At 35.1% G+C, this 24,003-nt stretch overlaps 1 protein-coding gene across 1 annotated transcript in view; it reads left to right on the forward strand.

Annotated features, from left to right (window-relative positions):
* The window catches only part of CNTN5 (contactin 5), a 605,619-nt gene that overhangs the window by 520,478 nt on the left and 61,138 nt on the right, over positions 1 to 24,003 (forward strand). The window contains exons 14-15 of the mRNA XM_066312958.1: positions 14,622 to 14,749; positions 15,772 to 15,947. Coding sequence (XP_066169055.1) covers positions 14,622 to 14,749; positions 15,772 to 15,947 — 304 coding nt within the window. The remainder of the gene's footprint in view (positions 1 to 14,621; positions 14,750 to 15,771; positions 15,948 to 24,003) is intronic.

Here is a 24,003-nt window from a genome sequence, read left to right on the forward strand (position 1 = left end):
ATTTAGCTCAGATATCTCACAATTCATACTATCAGTTTGTATGTGAGTAGGAATCTCCTTAGATTCTATGTGTCAAGATATAAATCTCCACAATGAAGATAAGCCCATAAGTTGGAGTGCTTTATAAATATCCATAAATAAAAGTCAATCTATGAGCTTAGAACCTGTCAAGCACCGCCTTGAATAAACATATATTTCTGGGTATCAGAAATATATATTATCAAGGTCAATCCTCACCCTTCTTTTTAAGGTTTTAAACTATACCCCGCTCTCAAAGGAATGTTTTTGTCTGATGTTTGTAGCAAAGACTTCACATCACTGTGTTCCCTTTCCCAGCTCCCCTGCTAAACAGCAGCTTAGTTTCCACTCTCAAAATAACAGTAAATTAAATTATGTTATAAAAAAGATCTTTGGTTTGCTGACTATGTATGGGAGAAGCTCTGAAATCTTGATTTAAAAGGTCAATTGCTCTTTACATACTACTTTTACAAAGTTCATAAATAATCCTATAATCATATCCAAGTAACTATGTGAAGAGCACTGCAAAGGGTCTGAGTTCAAACACTCAAAAATAAGGTAAAAATATGATGGATGAGGTTATAAGTGTAATCTCAGTTCAGCAGGAATTCAAGTGTGATAGGAGCATGAGTCAAATAGAGTTCTGAGGATTTTTCTGCAATTTTCATCAAAGTGAACATGCCTAAAGCACCAAAAAAATCTTTGAACCACAGGAGCTATATTTTCTTAGAATTGAAGTAAAATCAAGGAGCATTTTTTAAGTGGAGAAAACCTGGCTACAGAAAGGTGAAACTATAAACAGGTTATCCTCATTCACTGTGTCCTTGGAAGGCTCATCTTTCCCTTAAGGTTCAGCAATCTTTCATCAGGTTTCAGTAAACCTGTATGTAGTTCTCTCTGTATCCCTAGGAAAAATATCTTTCTTCTCATTGCCTCTGATCCCTGACTGTGTCTTTTCCCAGACCTCTGAGGAGAGGGAAAGAGAGATGCCAACATAGTGAATTACAAAATGATGGGCAAAACTTGTGCCATCTGTCACTATCTGCTCTGAGGATATATACACACTGCTGCCTTTAGATACTTAGCTTACCCTTGCCAGGTCCCTGGGAAGTAGTTATCTGGTCTAATAGATTCAGACTACACAAGTAAAGTTATTTAAAATATATTAAAATTCTTTTAAATAGCTGAAAAATAGTTCTGTGTGCAAAAGTGAGATGTAATTATACAGTAAGCAGTGAGGTCTGTTGATTCTGTAGTCCTGCCTGATATCCTGAGAAGGGAGCTTGCCATAGTTCAACTATATAAAATTAAAAAATGGGAGTACTTTTCTGATTGGTCTAGCTGTATAATTACAGGACACAACTGCATATCTGGCACCAGGTTATCCCCAGTGAGTCAGCAACTTTTCATCCTATTTTCTGTCTTCCCAGCTCTATGCCAATGTCATCAATAACACACTTCATAGGTAAGGTTAGGGAAGAAGCCAGATGTGGCAACATCTTGACATCAGTTAAGAATACCATAACACACTGGTTTGTGTGGAAAAGAAAATTTAGGGAAGAAAGAATAAGAAATAAGTCTGAAGAAAGTAAGTAGAATTTAGGCAAACAAGGAAATTATGTCACTGAAGTGTCATGTTCTTTTTTTCTATGTTGATGAGAGAAGATGCCGTTTTATTGAGCCTGTTGGTATGAAGAAGTGAGCTTGGGGTTGTGTGCCATTTGAATGCTCTGATGCTGATTTGACCTTCTGAAACAGGAAACAAGGGTCAGATTATAGCATTAGAATTTCCCATTACAAAACAGCAGATAACTTTGAATGATTGCACAGCCACCATGTCATCAGTCTGTAGGTGTGATTTAGCTAATGTCACACAAAAATTCACTTCTGCCTCTAGAACAATATGAGATCCCCTCTAATTTTGTGTGGCATTACAACCATGACAGTTTATATCTTGAAATTAGCAACCCATAACTGATCACCTGTATCACATGGGAGTATGCGGCCTTACCAGTGGGATGCAATGATGTATACCCAGACTTACCATGATAAATAAATATGGGGGGACATTACCTCTGATCCATCAGAGAACCTGTGGCCGGTAGAAGCAAGAGCAACCCAAGAGCCATCCAAATGCTTCAAATGATGTGGGCATTCAACACCACAAAATTAGCAGTTGCATCTTCTTTCCAAGCACTTTCATTGGTTCTTGCTGGCTCCCTAGTCCTCTCCAGAGCTGGTGACCACCACAAATTTCTGTCCATGCACAAGCAATAAATACACCGAGAGACAGGTGTACAGCTTATGTGTGGGTAATTTGTGCATAAAGCAGAACAGAACTTGGCGTGAGGGCACCTTTTATTTTCACATATGCCCCAAAGAGGTTTATGATCTTCTCATTGTGCATGATGGGACCCCTGATTCTAAAGCAAGAGACATCTTTGGGAGCAACCTGGTGGAGTAGCACAGATAGAGTCACTGATTTATATTTTTCTTGTTCCATTATTTTTGTCACATGCTTTATTGCACGTAACTTATGTCACTGTGGGTATTCCATCTGTTCTCTTCCATGCACAGTGATACAGCTGTAGACAGATATGTCAGTTTTAAACAGAAGCACATTTTACTGAACTGTTATTCCAAACTGTAATCAAAATTTTTGAGTTGTGGCTGAAGTGCAAGATAGTCCAAAGTAAACTAAAGCTTCTAAGGTTCAAACAACCCTAACCAATAAATTGTTTGTCAGTAAGAACTCTGTACCCTTTTCACCCTTAGTGGCAATGTGGTTCTCTGGAGGGAACACGTGTTTTTTTAACTGCCTTTTCCAGTTAATAGACTGTATTTCACCTTGTGACATGAGAATAAAATAAATCTTGTTTTACCTAGTTTTCCAGCCATGGTACCTGATTCCCTCCCAGAATGCAAAATGAACTCATCTGACCAGAAAAATAGAGTCAATAAGATGCTAGTTCATTTTAGTCAAAATCCCATTTACCACTCCTACAGTCTGGAAGTACTTTTGTGTTGAACCAATGCTTTTAAACAGTCTCTCCACTGAGCTGATTCTTTCTCCTTCCGGCAAGACATCTACATCCACAGGTCAGATTAGTCCTTCCACAAAATGTAAAGTTCTGCCAGCTTTACAGCTTAGTTAGATATATATTTCTAACCTGTCATAAAGGTTTAAACACTGCAAGATCCTCTAAGTAGAATCATTAACCTGTGGGTTTGCTATCAAAATAAAAACCTAATTACAGATAGTTGTCCATTATTAGAGGAAATGTAGTATTCCAGCAAAGCTGTCTTCCAGAACAAATGTACCTGAGGTAATTTTGTATGTGTTGCAGAGACAGCACAGCTTTTACTCTGGGCTGCTATTTATTATCAAGGTTTCTGAATCTTCATCTTGGACCAGCATCTTAACAAACCACAAGGTGTTCTTAAGAGGTACAGCCTTTTGAGCACACCCCTTGTGGAGGATGCAGGTAGAAAGTGTGTTGAGTGCAAATGATGTAGAAATCTAGAGCTCTACCACAGAAACAAGTTAGAGATGCATCATGGCATTATAGATGGAAGGTTTTTTTATCACATGTGTTTTCACTCCTCATATTTTTCTGAAGTTTGTCTATCCCACAGATTTTTCCACTGAAAAGATTTTGTCTCAAGGTGTGGAAGAGTATGGAGTAAAAATGGAGCAATGAGATAGCTTTTTGCCTTTATCCTTTGCTTTCTTTCTGGACGTAGCAACAGATTATTTAGATCTTTCACACTAGATCTAATTGTCAGAAGATGATAGAAAAAAGAAATGATGGAATTTCTAAGTGTAAACTCAGATATGTTGCAGAACTAAGCAAACAGATGACTGCCCCTTATTGGTCACAGCATGGTGATCTCTGATTTAAATAACCAGAGAGCCAGCAGGGACATCCTACTACAAAGCAGGACCAATTATTCTATTCTATTGTATCTATTCCTTTACTAATACATGTCCTTTTTATTGCAGACAGTCTACAAAGCTTATCAATGTTCAAAATTCTCTAAACATTTCAGCAAGTGTATTTTGGAGCTGAAGTAATCTATGTTCAAATTCTTCTTTTCCCATTTTCAGAAGTCGCTTTTGCACTGAAAAATTCCTTTACTCTGTCTCCTCTATGTCATGTATCTTTCATGAAAACAATGTGTCTGTAGTCCAGCTGAGACCTTATGGTTATTGAGCAGTGAGAAAATAAATGTCATTTCACCACAGCAACGGTTGGAGTGCCAGCAGTTCTGTGGAGCACTGGATTTTATAATGACTGCTCCAAACAGCTGGTGAAGAACTTGTAGCTATTGATCCAAGCATAACATACATCATGCTAATGGAATCTCTCCTTCAGAGAGTGTCTACCTGGACCAACATGCAGTAAGGGCAGACTTTGCACACTCTTCAAGAGGCAGAATAATGATGAAAGCAATCAGTCTTCATCTTTCAGAGTCTAGCAGTACCTATCATATGATAGAAATATAATTGGAGCTTCACAAGCTGAAAACAGAGTCAGTTTGACATCACGATAGGGCAGACATTGCCACATTTATATGTCCTGTCTTTGAACTACAACCAAGATTAGACATATGAGATGGTTGAAACCACAGCTTTACAAAATGCAAAAAAAGTAACAAATTAACAGAATGCTACATTATTAACATTTATCAGTAGACCTGAAACTACCTAAAACTCTCTCAGCCCTTCCATATCATGACCATATTAATCTCATTATCCTGTCTGTTTCTGAAAATGTCAGGAAAGAATACGCCTTTTTTGATGTGTTTTAACACATTATATGATATATGAATGGGACGCAGAAAGCATGTATTTAAGCTCTAATCCTTTTCAAACCTCCATGCTGGCCATTTTACAAGGATTTACAATCCTCTTTCTGATTTGATTCTCACCAGTGAGCTTCTTTCTCATGCATCAGTTTAACTGCTGCTCCTTTACCACCTTGCTTGGGACTAGGGCATTCAGCTCCCAGTGGTGCTTCAGTGGTTGACTGTCTATGTGTGCCAGGGAGAGAGCACTACAAAGGAGAAAACAGCTCCGTCAGGAGGGTCTTAAAGAATGCATATTAATTACCTGCATACTGCAATGGTTGGGCGGTTGGTTGTTTGGTTGGTTGGTTGTTTTTCTTTGGGAGCGGGGGTGACTGTCTGTCACTGTTAGGGACAGGAAAGAAAGAAGCAGGCAGCAGGAGGTCAAGCAGGAAAGCTCTCTCTTTATTTTCTGACTCCATCTTAAATACCTTTTACAAGCAGGCCAAAGATCGGCTTCACAAGTGGCCACCTCTTCGACCTCGGTGTTGAGCATCACCATCAATCATCTTTCTCCTCCCAGGGGAGAAATATGTAAACAACTCTAAAAACATACATAGTTTACTTGAAGCTGCGTGAGAACAAATGCAAACAATGAAAAGCAGGCGAACTTGTGGCAACAGCTGTCTGCTGTTCTTTATTTTTCTTGGGAGCAAGCATTTAATGTAAAAGAACAATAATTTCTTCTCTTCTACCCAGCTCTTCTATTTGTATGAGGGCAGTAACGGTACATCTAACCAAATAATTTTTCAGAGAAGTGAGAAATATCCAATTTCATTGCTGTATTACATAAAAGTACCTATTGCAGTTAATATTTTAGTAGTGCTGCTGTAGAACATGAATCAACACTGGGAAGCTGGTTCCGTCTCACTGGACATCATTACACAGCTTACAACAATAATGCTTTAGCTAGATGTCTGCTGCCCCGAGCAGATGAAAACTTCCCATGTAAATATCTAATTAACAGTCTTCAATTCACAAGAATATCATTTGAATCAAATTTCAAGTTTCTGCTCTTCATAATACATTGCTGAAGTTAATGTTAACACTTCAAGCATAGCATAGTTTGGCTGTTTTGAGATGTGTCTTTATCTAGTATGAACCATAATAGAACCATGTAGTCAAATGCAATTGTTATTTTACACTGGTTAAAGATTTGCCTCCTTGAGTCTATTTGAATTTTACCTCTTGCATGTAAGGCCTGCCTTTGAATATTAATGCTGCTTTTCTAACTACCAAGTGAAACATGGAAAGATCTTAGAGTAACTAAAGTTTCCTGTGTATTTTTCTTTTCCTGGGAGGATCATGCAGTCCTTGCAGATGTTATTATTTCTAAAGCTTCTGAGGAAAATAGAGTAAGTTAATAATTCATTGCTGTCACTTAGAAATATGGAGAAAATTATTGTGATAAGGCTTTTCCTTGAAAAGGAGGAACCTTTTTGCAGTAGGAGGATATATCTGACATTGAAATAGTGTGCAAAAAAGAGGAATATATTTAATTATTAAAAATATTTAATTATTAAAATATATATTAAATTTAAATGGGTAAAGAATATTATATGGATTTTAAAAAATATGAAATAACATTTTAATAATTGTAGAGTACTTTCAGTGTATTTAGAGATAAACTGTTCTAAACCAATTGCATTTTATAAGAGCTTTTAAAAGTAGTCTTGGACTTCAGTGCATGGCAGGAAATGCCTTAAATGGCCTTTCCTAACAATTTCTTGAACAAGTGTTTCTGGAACATTTATCCTGATATGTCTTCTGAGTAATACTCCTAGCTCTTCCTTTGCACAAGTTGAGACACATTTGAGGGCAAAATATTTGAGCAGCAAGACATAGTACCAAATTGTAAAGTGATATTAAATTTTCAATATGTACCAACACTTACTTGACCATACCAGCAAAAATGCAGAATAATTGAAATATCTGCTTGTTGTAAAATTTGTCTAGCTAATAGGCTACTGATCTGAAGTTCTGTTACATTTACAGTTAGGCTCTCTTTCAGTTTATTACCTTAAAAATTTAAATTTTAGGGCCTTCCTATCATCTTTAACATTGGTGCTATTAATGGAGTTTTTAACCAACTATGTTCTTAAGTTTTGGCTTGAATAAAGTCATTAATGTGATACATAATTTAAATTACTAGTGACCAGCAGATTCATAGAAAGAAAAAAGCACTCCTAAAGACCCTTCCAATTCTGACATGTCAGTATTTTTCAGACTTTACCACACAGAAACACTGAGGAGATCATAGTTATTTTCTGTGCTTAGAACAGAAGCTACATTTATTAGCAAAAAAACTTCTAGTGTCATCCACATGACATACTTACATACATGGACAACATTTGCACCATTGAGAGCTGTGTATTTCATACACAAATGTTTGTGTGCAGCAAACAGCAAAGAGAAAATGAAAGGCCCGGCTGTGGCTGCTTTGAAAGAAACTGCCTTAAGACAGTTTGCATAGATTAGCTTATATAGAGCTGGAAGTAGCTTGTGGTACAGTAATTATAAGACTTAGCACATTCCAATGACCTAAGATATCACACACAGGAATTGCACCCTTATAAATGTTTTAAAACATGAAGTGAAGAAAATCCAAATAATTTCTTGCTTTGCCAAGGGACTGTGCCAAATATAGGGGTTTTTTTCAAGTTAAGTCAACAATATCAAAATAAAGATTACACTATCTAGGGTGATATTATTAATATATATATATATATATATATATATATATATATATATATATATATATATAAAGCAGATTTTTCTTTTGCTTATCTAAGTGGCTTTACTATAGCCATAAGTCACATCCATTTTCTATAAGCATTAGAGTTTTGTGCATCTATTATGAAAGAGCAAGAGGAAGCAAAGGGGAATGAGATAGCCCAAAGCCATTCATGGAGAAATAAAGGTTTCAACTATTTACAAATACTTGTTCTGATTCCTTGTAGTCTAAATTAAAGGAAACTGACAGATCTCAAACCCAAACTAATGTCAAATGACAGATTGCTCAGATCAGAACACTGTGAAGGGCCACAGGCTAAATGAGTCAGTGCAGCTTCTCTCCATTTGCATCTTTAAAAATCTTCTTTCCAACATGCAGACAAACCAATTTTATACTCCTGATTTTTGATCCAAATAAAAAATGCATGGGATGATTTTCCAACCACCAAATACTTACTTTTTAATTCCAGTTAGTAGGTGTTAAAATTTGCAAGGGTTTTAACTAAATGTTATGCATCCCTGATTACTGTGGTTATATCTCTAATGTGCTATAAAAATTTCTTTTGGTTTGAAATTCAAAAGGTAATACCAAACGAATTATTTGAAAACAGAGAAAGATACTGGTACCTATAGCCTAACCAAACTACCCATTGCTAATTCTTTCTCCCCCCAGAAAATGGCCACACATCTGACTTCTAATTTTTCTTACTCTGTAACTGATATTTAAAGAATAAAAAGCTCCAAGTGTAATATGCCTAACACTAATTTCTATTAAGATCCAGACTCTGTGTCCCTTGTCTGGGCAACAAGTCCTCTGTAAAATCCTGAGGTGTTGTGTAGCAAATCTAATGTTTGCTGCCTCAACTGCTCAGCTGCTTCTACATCCAAAAACAATTTCTACCACAGCATCAAGACATGTGCTTGTGAGAATCTGCTATGAATGATGCAACAGAATGAAAATTAGAGTTTCCATTTCTCATTATCTTAATCTTGATGGAAGTCTCTGCTCACTGATTTAGCATGTGATATGGAAAACAAATGCACATCCTGGTCCCAGAGGGTCAAGGTAAAACTGTCCCTGGTGATAAGGAAGGCTGAAAATTTCCAGCATCAATTTCCAATGCAATAGTATGTCCTCTACCAGCTGTAAATAATATCTGAGAATTTCTATGATGTGTGATACAATATATTAATGAATTATTACTTTTTCAGTAAGATAGTGGAATAGCCAAAGTATCTGCAGTACTAGTACATTTCATTTATACTTAAGAGCTAATTAAAGGAAAAATTATATGACAGACAGTACTCTGCCACATAATGTTATGTCTTTTTTATTTTTTATAAAATATAAAAAATTATATGCCATATATTTTTATGTTCTTTTTTTATACTAAAGCAATGATATCTGTATTTATTTTTTACTCCTTCCCCTCAACATAAGACCAAAGCTTATGGTCAGCCTCAAAAGTTTTCTGTAAACAGAGCACGAGGAAGGAAAAAAATTGCTACATTCTAATCAAAATACTGTAGAAAATAAAACATGCAAAACTTCCCATACAAGCAACTCTTACATATCATATCCAAGTCAGTCCCATTCTCTAAATCACATAAAACCTAAAGAAAGCTGAACTTTGTCACATTTGTGGGGACCTCACACTCTGTTCACCTCCATCAGCATTTTCCTTACCTCTCTGTCAGTCAGCAGTGATTAGGAGAAAGCATTTCAGACTGCTAAAAAAAGGATGTCCAAACACTGTCTATAAGAAAAGATCCAGAATTTCTTATGAGCCTGATTTCCAGCCATCAGCTTTTTAGCAGAAGCTTGGTCTCAGAGAACACCTTTCTATTCACATCAACATTGCAAACAGCATGAAATTCCATCCTTCCAGACAAAGCAGCATTTTCTTTATCAAGGATTTACTCTCCCTGGTCCATACTTCATTGCTGAAAGAAGAACAAAATTGACAAAATCTGAGTGAGCTAATGCATTTTTTTTAAACAAATGTACTAGGCATGTTTTCCAATCAAAAGTATTACTGGTGGATATAAATTTTGAATAGACTGTAATATTTTTACAGTGAAAATAATTATTTGAAAATATTATCTGAAAACTATACTTGCTAAGTATTTTTCAGCATTCCAGTGTTAATCTAAGTCCAATCCCAAAGATTTACAGTGGAAAATTTACACTCTTATTCATGTTTCTATGGCTTGTAGCAGTTCTCAATCTAGTTTAATGGATTATGCTGTCATTCAGAAAACTGACATTACAAAAATATTACTCATATGTTTGTCTAAACTTGCTGATATTCTGGACAAGAAAACCACAGGTGCTGCAAGCTAGGCATCCAACAATTGCATTATTTCTGATACAATCAGAGTGGAAAATTATAATATGCAGAGCTCTGATGAAAAGGTACACTTTGATTATTATTATTATTTAATAATATTTATTATTAATTTGTTTGGGAGTTTCAGCTTCATGGGCAGTCTATGTCTGTGCTTTAAGCACTTACATCCTCTCACAGGTCTTCTGTCATGTTTTTCAGCCCAGTCTAATGGGTATTTCTGCATGAGCAGGTAGCATGGATCAATAGGAGAAGCAAAAATTTGATGCTATCCACATTGTCCACTGTGCAAAGTTTGTCTTTGAAGTGGCCTTATCTCCATTCCACAGGTGGATTCCTGTGGAATGCTTTTCATCTGAAAAACAATTCCCTCCTCAGTCATCTCTTCTAGTTTAGTATCAGCTGAAGTTCAGGTGCTCAGACTGCTTCATTTCACAAATCAAGCCCACAGCAAGTGGGGGCGCAATGAGGAAATTAATAATAGGAATAGGAAATTAGTATTAATGTCTTGCAGCAGCTGAGATTTTGTCACACAAATTATGTCTGAGCTGGGATTTTGTCCCACAAATTATGGCAGATCAGGAAATGTACTTATACCTGGGGAATCAAATTAAGTTTTGAGAGTGAAATTCAGTTTCAGGTTGAGATACTGAAGCATGGAGATCTACAATATGAATTAGACATCTGCACATTTTAAAAGAGGTTCAACTGAATGCTGACAAGATCCATGAATTAACATTTCAAATAAAAACACATCTCATGTGCAGCTTTAATTTTTCAAACAGCCTCTAGAACAAACGGTTTTCTTTCCTCCCTGGTCATCATATTGATCCTTCCAAATGTCAGCTTGATTAGAATTAATCTTTCTGTATACCGATGATCAAAATTGTCTATATTATTTTTCCTCAGTACTTCATGTATTATTACTTCCATAAAGAGAGGCAGGTTGATATCTGATATATTACAGGGTTGCATTTTCCTTTACTACATGGTCCTCTTAGTTCAGAGTCACAGCTACTGCTTTTCTGTGAATCTGGTCCTCAGTTGCTGTGTCAAAGAACCATTTATTTAATCGAATTTTTAGCAGCCTTTTGTATCCTGATAATCTTGAAAAATAATATCATAGTATAAAAACCAATTTCACTTTCAAAAAAGTGTTTTCTTCAAACAGTTTCTTAACAATACTTAATTTTGCATGTACCTTCAACTAGTCATGTGAATTTCAGCATGAAAATCATGCTTGAAACCCATGGAAGAGTAAATCTGCACTTATTTTCTCTAGAAAATAATTCTTTTTATTAAATACTATAATATTTAATCTATTTGGTTTACTTAAATTAACTCATGTTCATTTTATCTCAAGAGTCCACTTGCTGTTATATCTTGATTACTCTTTCCTAATAATTACCTCTAAAATCTTTTTGCAGTTGATCTCGAGACAACACACTCTTTGACATCAAGACATCTCATCTCTTGACTCTTTAACTCTCATCTCATTTTCTTCATGTTATTAGACAGATGAAAACTGTTTTCTATAGAGACACTGATTTTGTGCCACTTTTTTTCTGAAACCTTCTATGAAAAACATCCATCTCCTTTATGTGATTACAATGACTTTTCTTACACTTATATATATATACAATATTCTCCAAACTCTCACCTCCATCTCTCAACCATCCATTCTCTATTTGTTCATCTATCATCATCTTTCCCTCAATTTCTAGTTAGTTAATAATTTAAGATCACTTCTTTTCCTGAATTATCCTTAATTCTACCCCAGCCCCATTCTCCTCTCTTTGCTTCACTTCTATTTATGAAGTTAAAAAACTTCTGCTGTTATACTTTTTTTTATTAAAATATGTAAACGTGCTACACAGGTGGTCTCTCCGTGACTGAGAGATATTGACAGGGAAGGAAGAGGAGTCTATGTTCCTGCTGTGTGAAGCAAGTCTTATATGAATAAATAAAGCATTTCAGTTTCCATCATAACCAGACCTCTGGCTTTTTTCCCAAACACATAAAAAAAAAAAAAAAAAAAAAAAAAAAAAAAAAAAAAAAAAAAGAGAGAGGACAGATGAGTGCTAGGCACCTTAAGAAAAATATTAATTTCTGAGCCAAAAAATTCACAAAAAAATGTGTTTGCAATTCCTTTGGGTGAAAGATCCACCCATTCCCTCATGGACAACAGGAACCTTTAACTATATAGAAATATGATTGATTGTATCTATAATAGTCATTAGATAATCTTCCATATGCATCTACTTCTTTCCTCCAAGGTCAGAATTTCAAAACTGTTTTATATCAAGAGTTAAACTGTGTATAAACTTCTATCATTTGCAAACGTTAAAAGGAATAGCCTTTCGTTTTTTCTGATCCTGTCCAGTATGTGATGAGAACTATCACTGTTCTGCAAAGACTATTGCCATACAAATAATGTCATCAGAGCATTGGAAACCGAGCATATTGATTGATTTATTTTTTTTAAATTACATCAAGAGAAAATGGAGTAAACTTGCATCCCTGACAGTTTCTAAATCAGTGTGTTTTCTTCAAAGGTGTGACTTATCATAATAAAATTCGAGACTTCTTATTTGTTGGAAAAAAAATCCAAACACTCAAAACTCTAATGCAGAGTCATTTGCTTAATACAATAATGTTTTTCTATAAAATTACCTTTCGGCAAATAATGGGACTCAAATACTGGTGTATATATTCTTTAGAGAAGGATGAGAAATGCATCATCGGGTTATACTGGGGAGCCTTAGAGTTGACATGTCCTTCCTCTGCCCCATTCACTTTTAAGGCTATTATTTTCTTTTGCTGTCTTCTGAGAGCAGTGAGTGGTTTCACATCTGAAGTGAACAGAAGCACATTTTTCACTGGAATGAAATTCTGTTTTCTCCACCATAATGTTTATAAACCTTGGCTAATAAACCACCATTTCTCACAGAGTCAGAAAATAGGGGATATTATTCTTTTTCTTGAAGACAAAGAAAGAAAGAAAGAAAGAAAGAAAGAAAGAAAGAAAGAAAGAAAGAAAGAAAGAAAGAAAGAAAGAAAGAAAGAAAGAAAGAAAGAAAGAAAGAAAGAAAGAAAGAAAGAAAGAAAGAAAGAAAGAAAGAAAGGATAGAGAAAGAGAAAGAGAAAGAGAAAGAGAAAGAGAAAGAGAAAGAGAAAGAGAAAGAGAAAGAGAAAGAGAAAGAAGGAAAGGATATGCAGTCTCTTATTAATGATTTAATTTGAGCACATTATTGAATTTTAGGCCTATGTAAATCACTCCTAGTATAAATCAAAGCTAACAACTTTGAAGTTTAATGCATTCAGCCTGTAAATGTAATTCCTTCTCTCTTTGCTGCTGAAGAGCCCAACCCAGTCCTGTCAAAAGTGCCGTACTCCTGATTAAATACTTCTCAAAGAGTAAAACACAACATTGCACCCTCCATGATTTCTGATCAGAGACTCCACAGAGGTTTCCCAGCAGAAGGAGTGTCAGTCTATACTATATCAGTCAGAAAGTCCTCTCTGGACAGGTATATCTAAAAATCCTAATGTCCCTGGGGAAGAGCTACTCACCTACTTATTTAGATTCTCTAACTCCTAGGTTTTACCTTAGTCTTCAAATACAGGAGACGGAAGAACCCCATGTCCTCCTCTACCTCTATGGGATACCTGAAAGAATTTGCTGAGGATTATCTGCTTCCAGTGTCCATGCTTCCTAGCCTACAACTCCCAAGACCATCAAAGGAGTCATAACCACTACCTAACCTGGGAAAGCATACACAACACCTGCAAGCAGGGCTTGGATTAAATGCCATCTAAGAGTTTTCATATTCCTTTCAGGCTCCCAGTTCTCTGTCAGGAAAAGAGCCATGATTATTTACTGCTCTTCCAGGCCTACAACTCTAAGATAGAATAAATTCAGGGTCTTTGTCATTTTAGAATAGAAAAAAAGTGCTAATTTACATGCTTCTTCATGGACTTTATGATTAATATTGTGTAAGCAAAACCAAAATTTGAAACTCCTAAATGTGAGCAGCTGAACATTTCTCATGAATATGCTTTAGTGGGGTTACTTACCAAAAGGTATAGTGGAGCTGCAATTATAGACTCTGAGAAAGAAATAAAAGCCCATCTACAAAAAGCAAAGATTATTTAAGACCCTTTGCTACACTGTGCTATGATGCCATAAATCATGTTTTAACCAGATGTAATTAATTTTGTAAGTTTTTTTTTTCCTTCTGTTCTTTTGAATTTTGCTTCCCATTCTTTTCAGATCTGGTTACTAAGGTCATTTTTTTTCTAGATGGAATAGCCTCTGCTTGATATTGAAATGTGATTTGACAATAATATAGTGGTGAAATTCTGAAGACAAATTATGAAGGATTACCTTTTTTACTGTTCTACAAAAGTCTCATTACAATTCACCCCTAATAAGTGTCATAGGATACTAATCCACTGATGTTTCCATGAAAATTTTGAATTAAGAAGGAGTAGTAAAACGGATTTATTAAAACCTTTTTGAAACAGAAGATAATTCATTTATCATCTTCATCATCCCTTGCTACAGAGGCAGCAGTCCTTAATCCTATTTATTATCCCTGAAAGATATCATCATGGAATTTGGCTGGTAGGATTGGAGAGATATTTATATATTTATGGATTTATCCTTTTCAGGATAACTATTCTTCCACATGGGAGTCTGCGAATCCTGAATGCTTCCAAGTCTGATGAAGGGCGATATTTATGCCAAGGTGTAAATATATTTGGATCTGCAGAAATCATTGCATCACTATCTGTTAAAGGTATGAAAAAAATGCTTTGACAGTAATTATGATTTCTTTTGACTAATACTTAAATATTACTTAGAATTCCCAGCCAGCCATAAAACAACATTCTCCAGGCTGAATAAAAAAGCGTTTCCAACAAGCTAATGGGACTAAACTCCATCTGGTCGAACACTGAATCAGATTGCATACTCCAGCTGTTGTATTGTAGATGTGTCATAAAAATGAATATATATATTAAATCACTCAAACTGTAAATAATTCTATCATTAAAGGAATCAATATTCCTTTTAACATATTTTATCTTTGTATGTTATATCTTTATAGCTCACCCCTGACTTTTTCTGCAAAAGAACAAACCTTTAAATTAAAGTAATAATTGTATTTATATAAAATCTGGAGAAGAGTAGTGCCTTAGAAGATTATTAATAATAATAAAACCACAGCGTAGCAATCAATTTCTGAACCTTTTTTTTTTTCATTTTTCTGCTGAATTCGTGGATTTTCTTTGCAGTTGTTCAAGCTTTTTAACTTCACTTTTCAAACTTCTTCCCACAATTAGTAGTCCAGAAAACATTCTTTAATATTTTATGTGACAAAACTCAAATTTTCATGCAATCACAACATTTCAGGTGCTGCAGCCTGGGAAACAAAAAACAAAAAACAAAAAAAAAAAAAGAAAAACAAAACAACAAAAAAAAAAAAAAAAAAAAAAAACAACAACAAAAAAAAAAAAAAAAAAAAAGGAAAGAAAGAAAGAAGAAGTTGTTTCTCTTGAAACTAATAGAATTAATCTCAGATGTCCTATAGATTGTTGTTTAGGATTCTGCCTTATTGACTCCATGAAACTGCCTGAACCTTCTGATTCCCAGTGTCATACTTCAGTGTGCATTTTGAATATATTTCAGTATTTGACTGCCTGAAATTCATACTAAGAGTAAGTGTAAGCTCTGGAAAAATTCAGCAGTACTCAATCCTATTGTTTTTATCTGGCATATAAGTAGACTTCCATCTGAATGTTCCTAACACTCTGTTTCAAGAACCTACAAGAATAGAGCTGACACCCAAGAAGATTGAGTTAACGGTCGGAGAGAGCATTGTCCTCAGTTGCAAAGCCCTCCATGACAGCACAATGGATGTCACCTTCTTCTGGACACTCAATGGGCAGCCAATTGACTTTGAGAAAGAAGGTGGACACTTTGAAAGCATCAAGGCAGTAAGTGATCGTGCATTTTTCATCTCTGTGCTGGGAATTATTAGAAGTTTGCACGCTTTTATGTGTTTGCCATTTACCAAATTTTGACCAGAGAGATAACTGGTTTCAGTAATATTGGAAAGAAGTGTTAGATAGAGGAGGTGCAAACTGCAGATCACTAGAATTACTCCAAGTTTTCTTCAAGATGATACTAAATTTAAACTTGTACATCCTATTATTAGTGTTGTTGCCATAATCTTTATGAGGGAACAGAAAAGAGCTTTCATCAAATCCTATTTACATTCTTCTTCTGATTTTAATATAGAAAGGGTGCTGCTATAAACATTGATGTGTCTCTCACAGATAACATGGCTGTTGTAATGTCCTCACCTCTCAATGCTTTACTTGCCAAGAATATATTTGAATATCTAAATAGCAAGGGCTATATTTGCTAACTCCCCTGCATGAGGTACTTCCTAATTGTGTAACTATTATTTAAGTCAATAAGAATCATATGGACAAAAATATGCATACCAATTTCAAATATTCCCACTTGAGTCAAAAAGAGTTTCATATGATCAAATTATATGATGAAGTTATTCAAACCTGTCTCATATAAAATGATTTGAAGATTTCTTAGTAGAAAGAGATCTTCTAATGTGAACAAGTTTGGAAATGGAATCTACAGTCATTTAAATGAATCTTCCAAGTAATGAAATGTAAATCAAATGTCCATGCTATGTTAACAGAAAAAAATGAAGTTCATAAAGGTCAGGAAATTTTAAAACTTAATGTATCTCATTTGGTACAATATAGCAAAGTTAACTTTGCATTTAAAGCCTTGTCAGCTGCAATCAATTTATTATTCTGTTTGCCTAAATGGAAGTCATATTCTTTATGAAATTTACATCCACTTGGTGGGGGTTCCTGTTTTTAAGATTTAAGTTTACTCCAATAAGCCTTTTAATTAAACAACATTAGTAAGGTATATCTTCGTGGAGAGGTTCTTAGTATAGTTATCTTCATCTGAGGAATACAACACTTAACACTATTTATGTAAGAAGAAAAATATTCACTCTTTTTTGACTTAAAGGTCATTCTTTGATTCAAGAGAGCACCCTATGATTACAATTTAACTTCAAGTCATTCCCAAAAAATTGAAATCAAAAATATACTCCATGGTTCTTTCCATGTATTTCAGCATCTCTCTTCAAAGGAAGTTTATAATCACTGGGAAAAATCTACAAGTTAGGAAATTTTCAAAATAATTTCACGTCTCATATCAAAATTAAGCTAATTTAATATCATTTATTATATGAAAAAATAGGGTTTTGTAGCTTTCTTTCAAGGATTCTTCATTAATGTCATTTCTACAAAAGAAAGCTCTCAGATTGATAGAAATAAGGCTTATTGAAAGTGATCAAAGACAACATTCAATTTTCAGACAAATATTCAGGCAAATCTCACTAAAATTACTGATTGCTTTAACTGTCCTGACGTGATTAAAATTTGGCCAAAACTTGGTAGATTTAGCCAGCTATTTATCTGAGTTTATCATCTCCTGCTCACTGTGCTGCTAGAGTGCCACTGCTACTTTACTAAGTGAAAATAGTGCTACTCACAGAATCACAGAATAAACCCAGTTGGAAGGGACCCACATGGGTCATCAAAGCTCCTGGCCCTGCCCAGCACCATCCTCAAAAGTCACACCATGTGTCTGAGAGCATTGTCCAAATATTTCCTGAACTCTGCCAGGCTGGTGCTGTGACCACTTTCCTGGAGAGCTTGTTCCAGTGCCCAGCCACCCTCTGGGTGAAGAACCTTTTCCTGACACGCAACCTAATCCTCCCCTGACACAGCTTCAGGCCATTCCTTTGGGTCTTGTCACTGGCCATAAGTGTGAAGAGAACTGTATCTACCCTTTTTGTTCTCCTAATAAGGAAGCAGATGGCAACAAGCCCTCAGCTCAGTTTCCTCCAGGCTGAACAAGTCTCTCATAATGGAGTCAATACTCAGTCTAAATGATTAAGTGACTAAGAGGATTTTAAAAAGTAGTTTATTAAATAAAAATCTGATTTTTTTTTCTCTTCAGAGGCACTTAAGTTTTTTTTTTTCTTAAAACATGGGTTTTAACAAACAGTAAACTTCAGCTGATCAGAAAATATAATCAGTCTGGAAATAAAGGCATTATATATTTTGCGAAATATTACAGAATTAGATGTCACTGTTAAAATCACGTTGAAATAACGAAATAATATGCAACTCTAAAGAAGTACCAAAATGAAGCATCAAACCCCAATATTTTTACACTGGACTAGCTCCATTTGCCTTTACAAAATGGTCAGGCCATGCTTTCTTTGCATGCATTCCTAACTCATTTAAATAGCAAGAGATTTCTATTCATCCTAAAGACAAAGTGGAAGCATTGGCTTGGATCAGGTAGAAGGGAACATAAAAGAGCTGTTAGCAAGTTACAGGAAGGATGAGGAGTGGGGAGATACATTGCTCCTTAGAACAGAACTAACAAAAATGGCCCTCTTAGGACAATCATCATGGAAATTTTCTGAATGCTGTTAGAAACAAAATGTGACACATCTTTTGACATTCTTTTAAAGTAGCAGTTAAAATATCTTGATTTTTGCATTGTCCTGAAATGAAGCTGGATCAGTTGAGAGATGCAAGTCTTAAAAGTGGTGATAGCAACTGTGGTAATAAAGCAGTTTTTTTGATGTTTTGACACAATTCCCATACCTACTCATTTATGGAATATTGTCAATTGTACCTCGTTATAATTTCTGTTAACTACATAAAAATGACAAATTAATAAAAAGGTTAAGAATGCATTTCTTTATTTCATTAATATCTAAAGCATGACCAGGTACCAGGGAAAAAGAAAGATAAAACTCCTTTTATGTTGTGGTGTAATCTCCTTTAACCTATCCAGTTTCAAAGTTGAGATAAACAATGTGTTAAAGCCACAGGTTTATGGATGAAGTAAACAGGACTTCTAAGTTTGATAGAGTTGTATCTGTTTCCCTTATTTTGCTCTTCTGAATGAAACACTTCAAAGTCTTATGAGCTGATCCTGAACAAAATGTTTTCTAATGGAGTACATTTAAGAAAAATAATAACATTTGTGTGAATGAAGTCACAGAATTATATGCCCATTTTTTCTGCATGCACTGATATTTCATAAGATAAAAGTATTTTCAGGCTTGCCTGCAGTTTGCTTATTCGTTTTAAATCCTGACAAATTAAACATTTTTTAAATGTGTTTTGCTAGTAATAAAACCATGGTAAAAGCACTGGTTGGAGCGCTCATATTTTCACTGTGGCAGACCCAAGTGTGATGAGCATCTTGATGCTTAATGCAGTGTTATAAAGCTATCACCAAAGTAAAATTTATTTGGGCTGTAGATAAGTTTTCACTTACTAAAATTACATGATCCCTAACAATTAAAATTAAAAAGAAAATCTTTTCCTAGCAATAAATATTACTTTGCTTGTTTTGAAATTATAAGTCCCTTTTGTACCAAAAAAAGTGCTGTAATTTTTCATATTGAGAAGTAATTTTTTTATACAAGGGATTTTTGCTGTTCTTTACTGAGCTATCAATGATTTAGTACCCATACCAATTTAGGTACTTCAAGGATTTATCTGGCAAAAAAGATATGTGATAAGCATGTCAACTTGTGCATGAAGAGAATATTAAGGAAAATGTACCAGCTGAATTCCACTGGAACGAATGCAGATTGCAGTCTAGAAAAAAGGAACATCTCAAATGTTGTGTATATGTAACTTCACAGTACATTTGGTAGAAAAACAGTAATGTCAAGAGTTATATAAAACCAGAATCCTTTGGCATTGGTAAATTCTTATTTTGTCTTACAAAAGACTTGGTAACACTTTAGGTACTCCGAGGGATAATCTGTGAACTTAGTAGAAAAAATTTTGCATGGAAGTCTGAATTTCCAAAATTTTCTTGTAGCAGGACAGTATGCAATAAACTCGGAAAGTACAGGCCTGCTTGATTCTATCAGGATAGCTTTGATTTTCTGTCCCTTGTGCCAAATCTAGAAGTCCTAGTCAAAATTTTATTCAAAATGTGCTCTCCTAAAATTGACCTTAATTTTCTCATTGACATATCCCTTTTCATCTAGAAATATCTGATTTTTTCAGTAGATTTTCATCCAACTATCATCATTCCCACTTTGTGCTTGAAGGCTGACACTGTTTTTATAGTAGCCAAACAAAATTATTTACTGTAGTTATCCACAAACTGGTAAGCAACCGCACTGCTCTTAATGTCTCTCACCTTGACTTTTCAGACTCAGGAAAGTGATTTGGTCTGAATATGTTCTTGGTCTTTGATCTTAGCTGAAACTGACATCAGGGGAAGCAATAAGCACATCTTGTCACGTTATATTTTACAATGGTTATTTGTTCACACAGAGGTGAATGGAAATCTAACTGTTTTTCTTCAAAAAGGACAGTAGATACAGATAGAACAATGCATTTAATTCCTGCCTAGTACTGGAGATTTCAATTTGATAACCTAGAATTTTGGCAAGTGCGTAAATTTCTTTCTTTTCTTATATTTTCAAGTCACTCCCTAATTTCTTGTAGTACTTTTATCATATTTGAGAAATTAGAATTAAATTTTCCTAAGTGTTTCTGAATAGGAAGGGCTAAGTTCTACACTACATGAAATCAATTAAAACAGCAGGCTGTTAATAATGACTTTCCTCTTTATTGGATGTAAACCCAAACAAGGTTAATTAAATAGGGGTTTTACGTAACATCCCTGCCTCCCCACATGAGTAAAACACCAATAGTTGTCATAAGCCTTGCAGAAGGTGACAAGCTCCATGCACAGTGAATTTCTGTTCAGGGTAAAGCTTCCATATCAGAGTCATTGCTACCAATTTGTTTCACTGTCTCTTGCAATCCATTCCTGCTGCTGGAAGAGGCTGAGCACAGCCATTACTGTCAACTGTAATCTCCAGATATTTCAGCCCTATGCTCATTACCAGGTTTTGCCCACTTGTCATGCTACAGCAGTTACCTCTTTGAGCAATCAAGGGAAGTTTAATTTTTATTTTTTTAAATCTCATCTTCTGGTTAATAAATAGCTACTGTAAATTAGGGTACTAAATGGAATAAGGATTTCTGGAATTTGAATTCTGTGACTGGTAACCACAAACAAAATCCCAACACAACAAAGACCACAGTGCAATACTGCACTTTACCATGTGTTGCTCTCAGGAAGCAATAAACAATTCTAGTGAACTGATTGAATTTATTTCATGCTGTGTTAGAAAGAGACACTCCAAACACTTCCTAGAATCAAAAAGTGTATGTAAATTGTTACATGCAAGTGTTTGTGGCTTTGGCTATTAATAGAGCGTAAGGGACAGAAATGATAAGCAACATCTTTTCTTGTTTAGCCTAGAGAAAAGGAGGCTGAGGCTTGCCGTTTACAGTTACTTCAGAGGAGGATGTAATGGGGTAGTGGGGATCTGTTCTCCTGATCTGTCCCAGGTTATAAGTGACAGGCTGAGGGGAAGTGACCAGGTTGTACGAGGGGAGATTGAGACTAGATGCTAGAAAATATTTCTTCACTTAAAGGGGTAGTAATGCATGGGAACAGGCTGGCAAGGAAGTGGTGAAATCACCAATCCTGGAAATGTTCAAAAGGAATGTGGATGTGGCACTTGAGAATATGGTTTAAGGGTGAACACGGCAGTGCTGAGTTAACAGCAGGACTTGATGGTTTTAAAGGTTTTTTCCAACCTTAACAACTCTATGAACTCTTCTATTTTGTTTTATTTTAGACAAGGGAGGTAACCAATAATTTTGGAAAACCTGAGCCTCCTAATGTTCCTGGCAAATTTCTATTAAAAAATATTGAAATAAGTAATGAAATACAGTCAGATAATTTGTATTGATTTGTCCCATTGTGGTATTTTGTACCTTTTCTTGTTTACAGAAAGCATTCTAATGCACAAAATCTTGGGATAAATAAAAGACATTTCATGACAGTCCATTTTTCCCTCTATTTACTTGGAGCTGATGGATCATTTAACTGCTTGGAACGGTGTTAATCTGGGCTATAACAGCAGAGTCGATTGTTTGAACAACTGATCAATATCAGTTCCTAACGAAGCTTCCATTTAGAGCTCTGCTGCCAATTTTACACTTGCAGCTCTGCAACCTTTCTCCTCAGCTGCTGTAGCAGTGCTTTCCAAAGCCCTCCTGAAAGTACTTCTCCATTTCAGTTCTTAAACTCCCAATCTTCTGGTTTTATTCTTGAAGCCTTACACCTGCAAACATCAATTGCATCATCACAGAGCAGTGTCATGGGAAGAAACTTTCATTGTCCTGAAACTCACCTCTACCTCTTGCCCCCTTTCTTTGTCTCTTGTTTGGTAAATCAAGACACAGCATGCAGCACAGTAGATAACGTTTACATAAATACTTCATAAATGTTATCCAACAATATACATGCTAAGAATCTTAACAATCAATTGTTGTGTAACAACTGTTCTTAATTAACATATTCCAATTAACATTAGCAAATAGGAATTTTAAGTAAGTCCACAAGAAACTGATACAACACTAGGGGCAAAAAAACCCTGGCAAAACATGATCATCATTTTCATTGTCACCTACTGCACCGGAGGGAGCCTCTAGAAGGATTTTCTTCCTTTTTTCTCATGGTAATAAAATCTGAAATACAGAACATGGATTTAACAACAGGGGTGTAGTGGGCCTTTCTGTCCTGAAGCTTGCCATTTTATATCCCATCTCTTTTCTCATTCCTTCCCGTTCTCACTGCTTTTTCCATGCTTTTGTTAATTCCTTGATTTCACAAAACTACCCCAGAACATGGCATACCAACTGACAGCTGATTTTCTTTTAACTTTATCTCTTTTTCTACCTTCTTTCAATGGAATTAACCAAAATCATTTGCAGCAATTCAAGATGCACTTGGGATGCATTTGAAGCATTTCAAGTTGATTCCAATTCTCCCTATCCACTCTCAACACTCCATCACTCTCTGGCATCCACTCAGAGCGATTAGTGCTCACCAAAACAATTATGAAAAACTCTTTTCATAATTCTTGCCTGTCTATGCAAACTGTTCAGAAATAGTGTCACTCTAAGGGTCTGCAATCGCCCTGGATGATTCTTAACGATTCACAAGCCTAAAGCCATCTTTTTAACTTCTTATAGACATGAAAAATGCAAGTTGTGTTTTATCAGATATATCTGAGTCAATCTGCACCAGCCTGGATAGTGCCATATTACCATTATTATCTACCACATACCATTAATCACAACAAAACTGATAACAATGATTTCATCTTCTTTGTTCCAAATGTGCTTATGTGATTTAAAGACAGAGCTCAGAGTATAATTTTCCATTATCAATATATCAATCAAGAAATCTTCTGCTTCTTAGAAGATCAAATATTTGCAATTTGTAATCATCACAAGCAGTAGACAGATGTAGTTTATATGTTCAAACCTGAGAATTCATATGAAATGATATTTAAATTGCCCTAAACACAGTATGGAAAAACATTTGGCTTTAAGCCAACAATCCATCATAATGTACATATAAATTGTCAGTATTATTTAAAATACCATTATTGTATTTCATGTTCTCACTTACTGTTGATGGTACAAATATGACACTGCCATAGGTTTATTCTGTATAATCATTAGTTTGCTTCACATAAACTCACCAAAGAAAAAATTCCATTGCCAATCAAATATAACAAAAGTCAACCGTGAAGTAAATTTTCAATCTAATCTAACTGGATTTCATTAATAAAGGCTATTTTGCTAAATGAAGTAATATATGAGTCAGGAATTCACCTAACCTTTGTGTTATATGTAAAAACACCCATATATTTTAAATGATCATTTAAATTGAAAAAGCTACCTTAACAACACAGATCATTCTAGTTTAGGATCAAATCTCAGTCCTTTTTATTTGATTCAGCGTTGTTTTATTGTTCTCAGTTTAAACAGAATAGAATCTTTTTTTTAGTACCTCTCAAGCACTGTC

Source organism: Sylvia atricapilla, chromosome 2 (genome assembly GCF_009819655.1).
Source record: "Sylvia atricapilla isolate bSylAtr1 chromosome 2, bSylAtr1.pri, whole genome shotgun sequence".
Classification (NCBI taxonomy): domain Eukaryota; kingdom Metazoa; phylum Chordata; class Aves; order Passeriformes; family Sylviidae; genus Sylvia; species Sylvia atricapilla.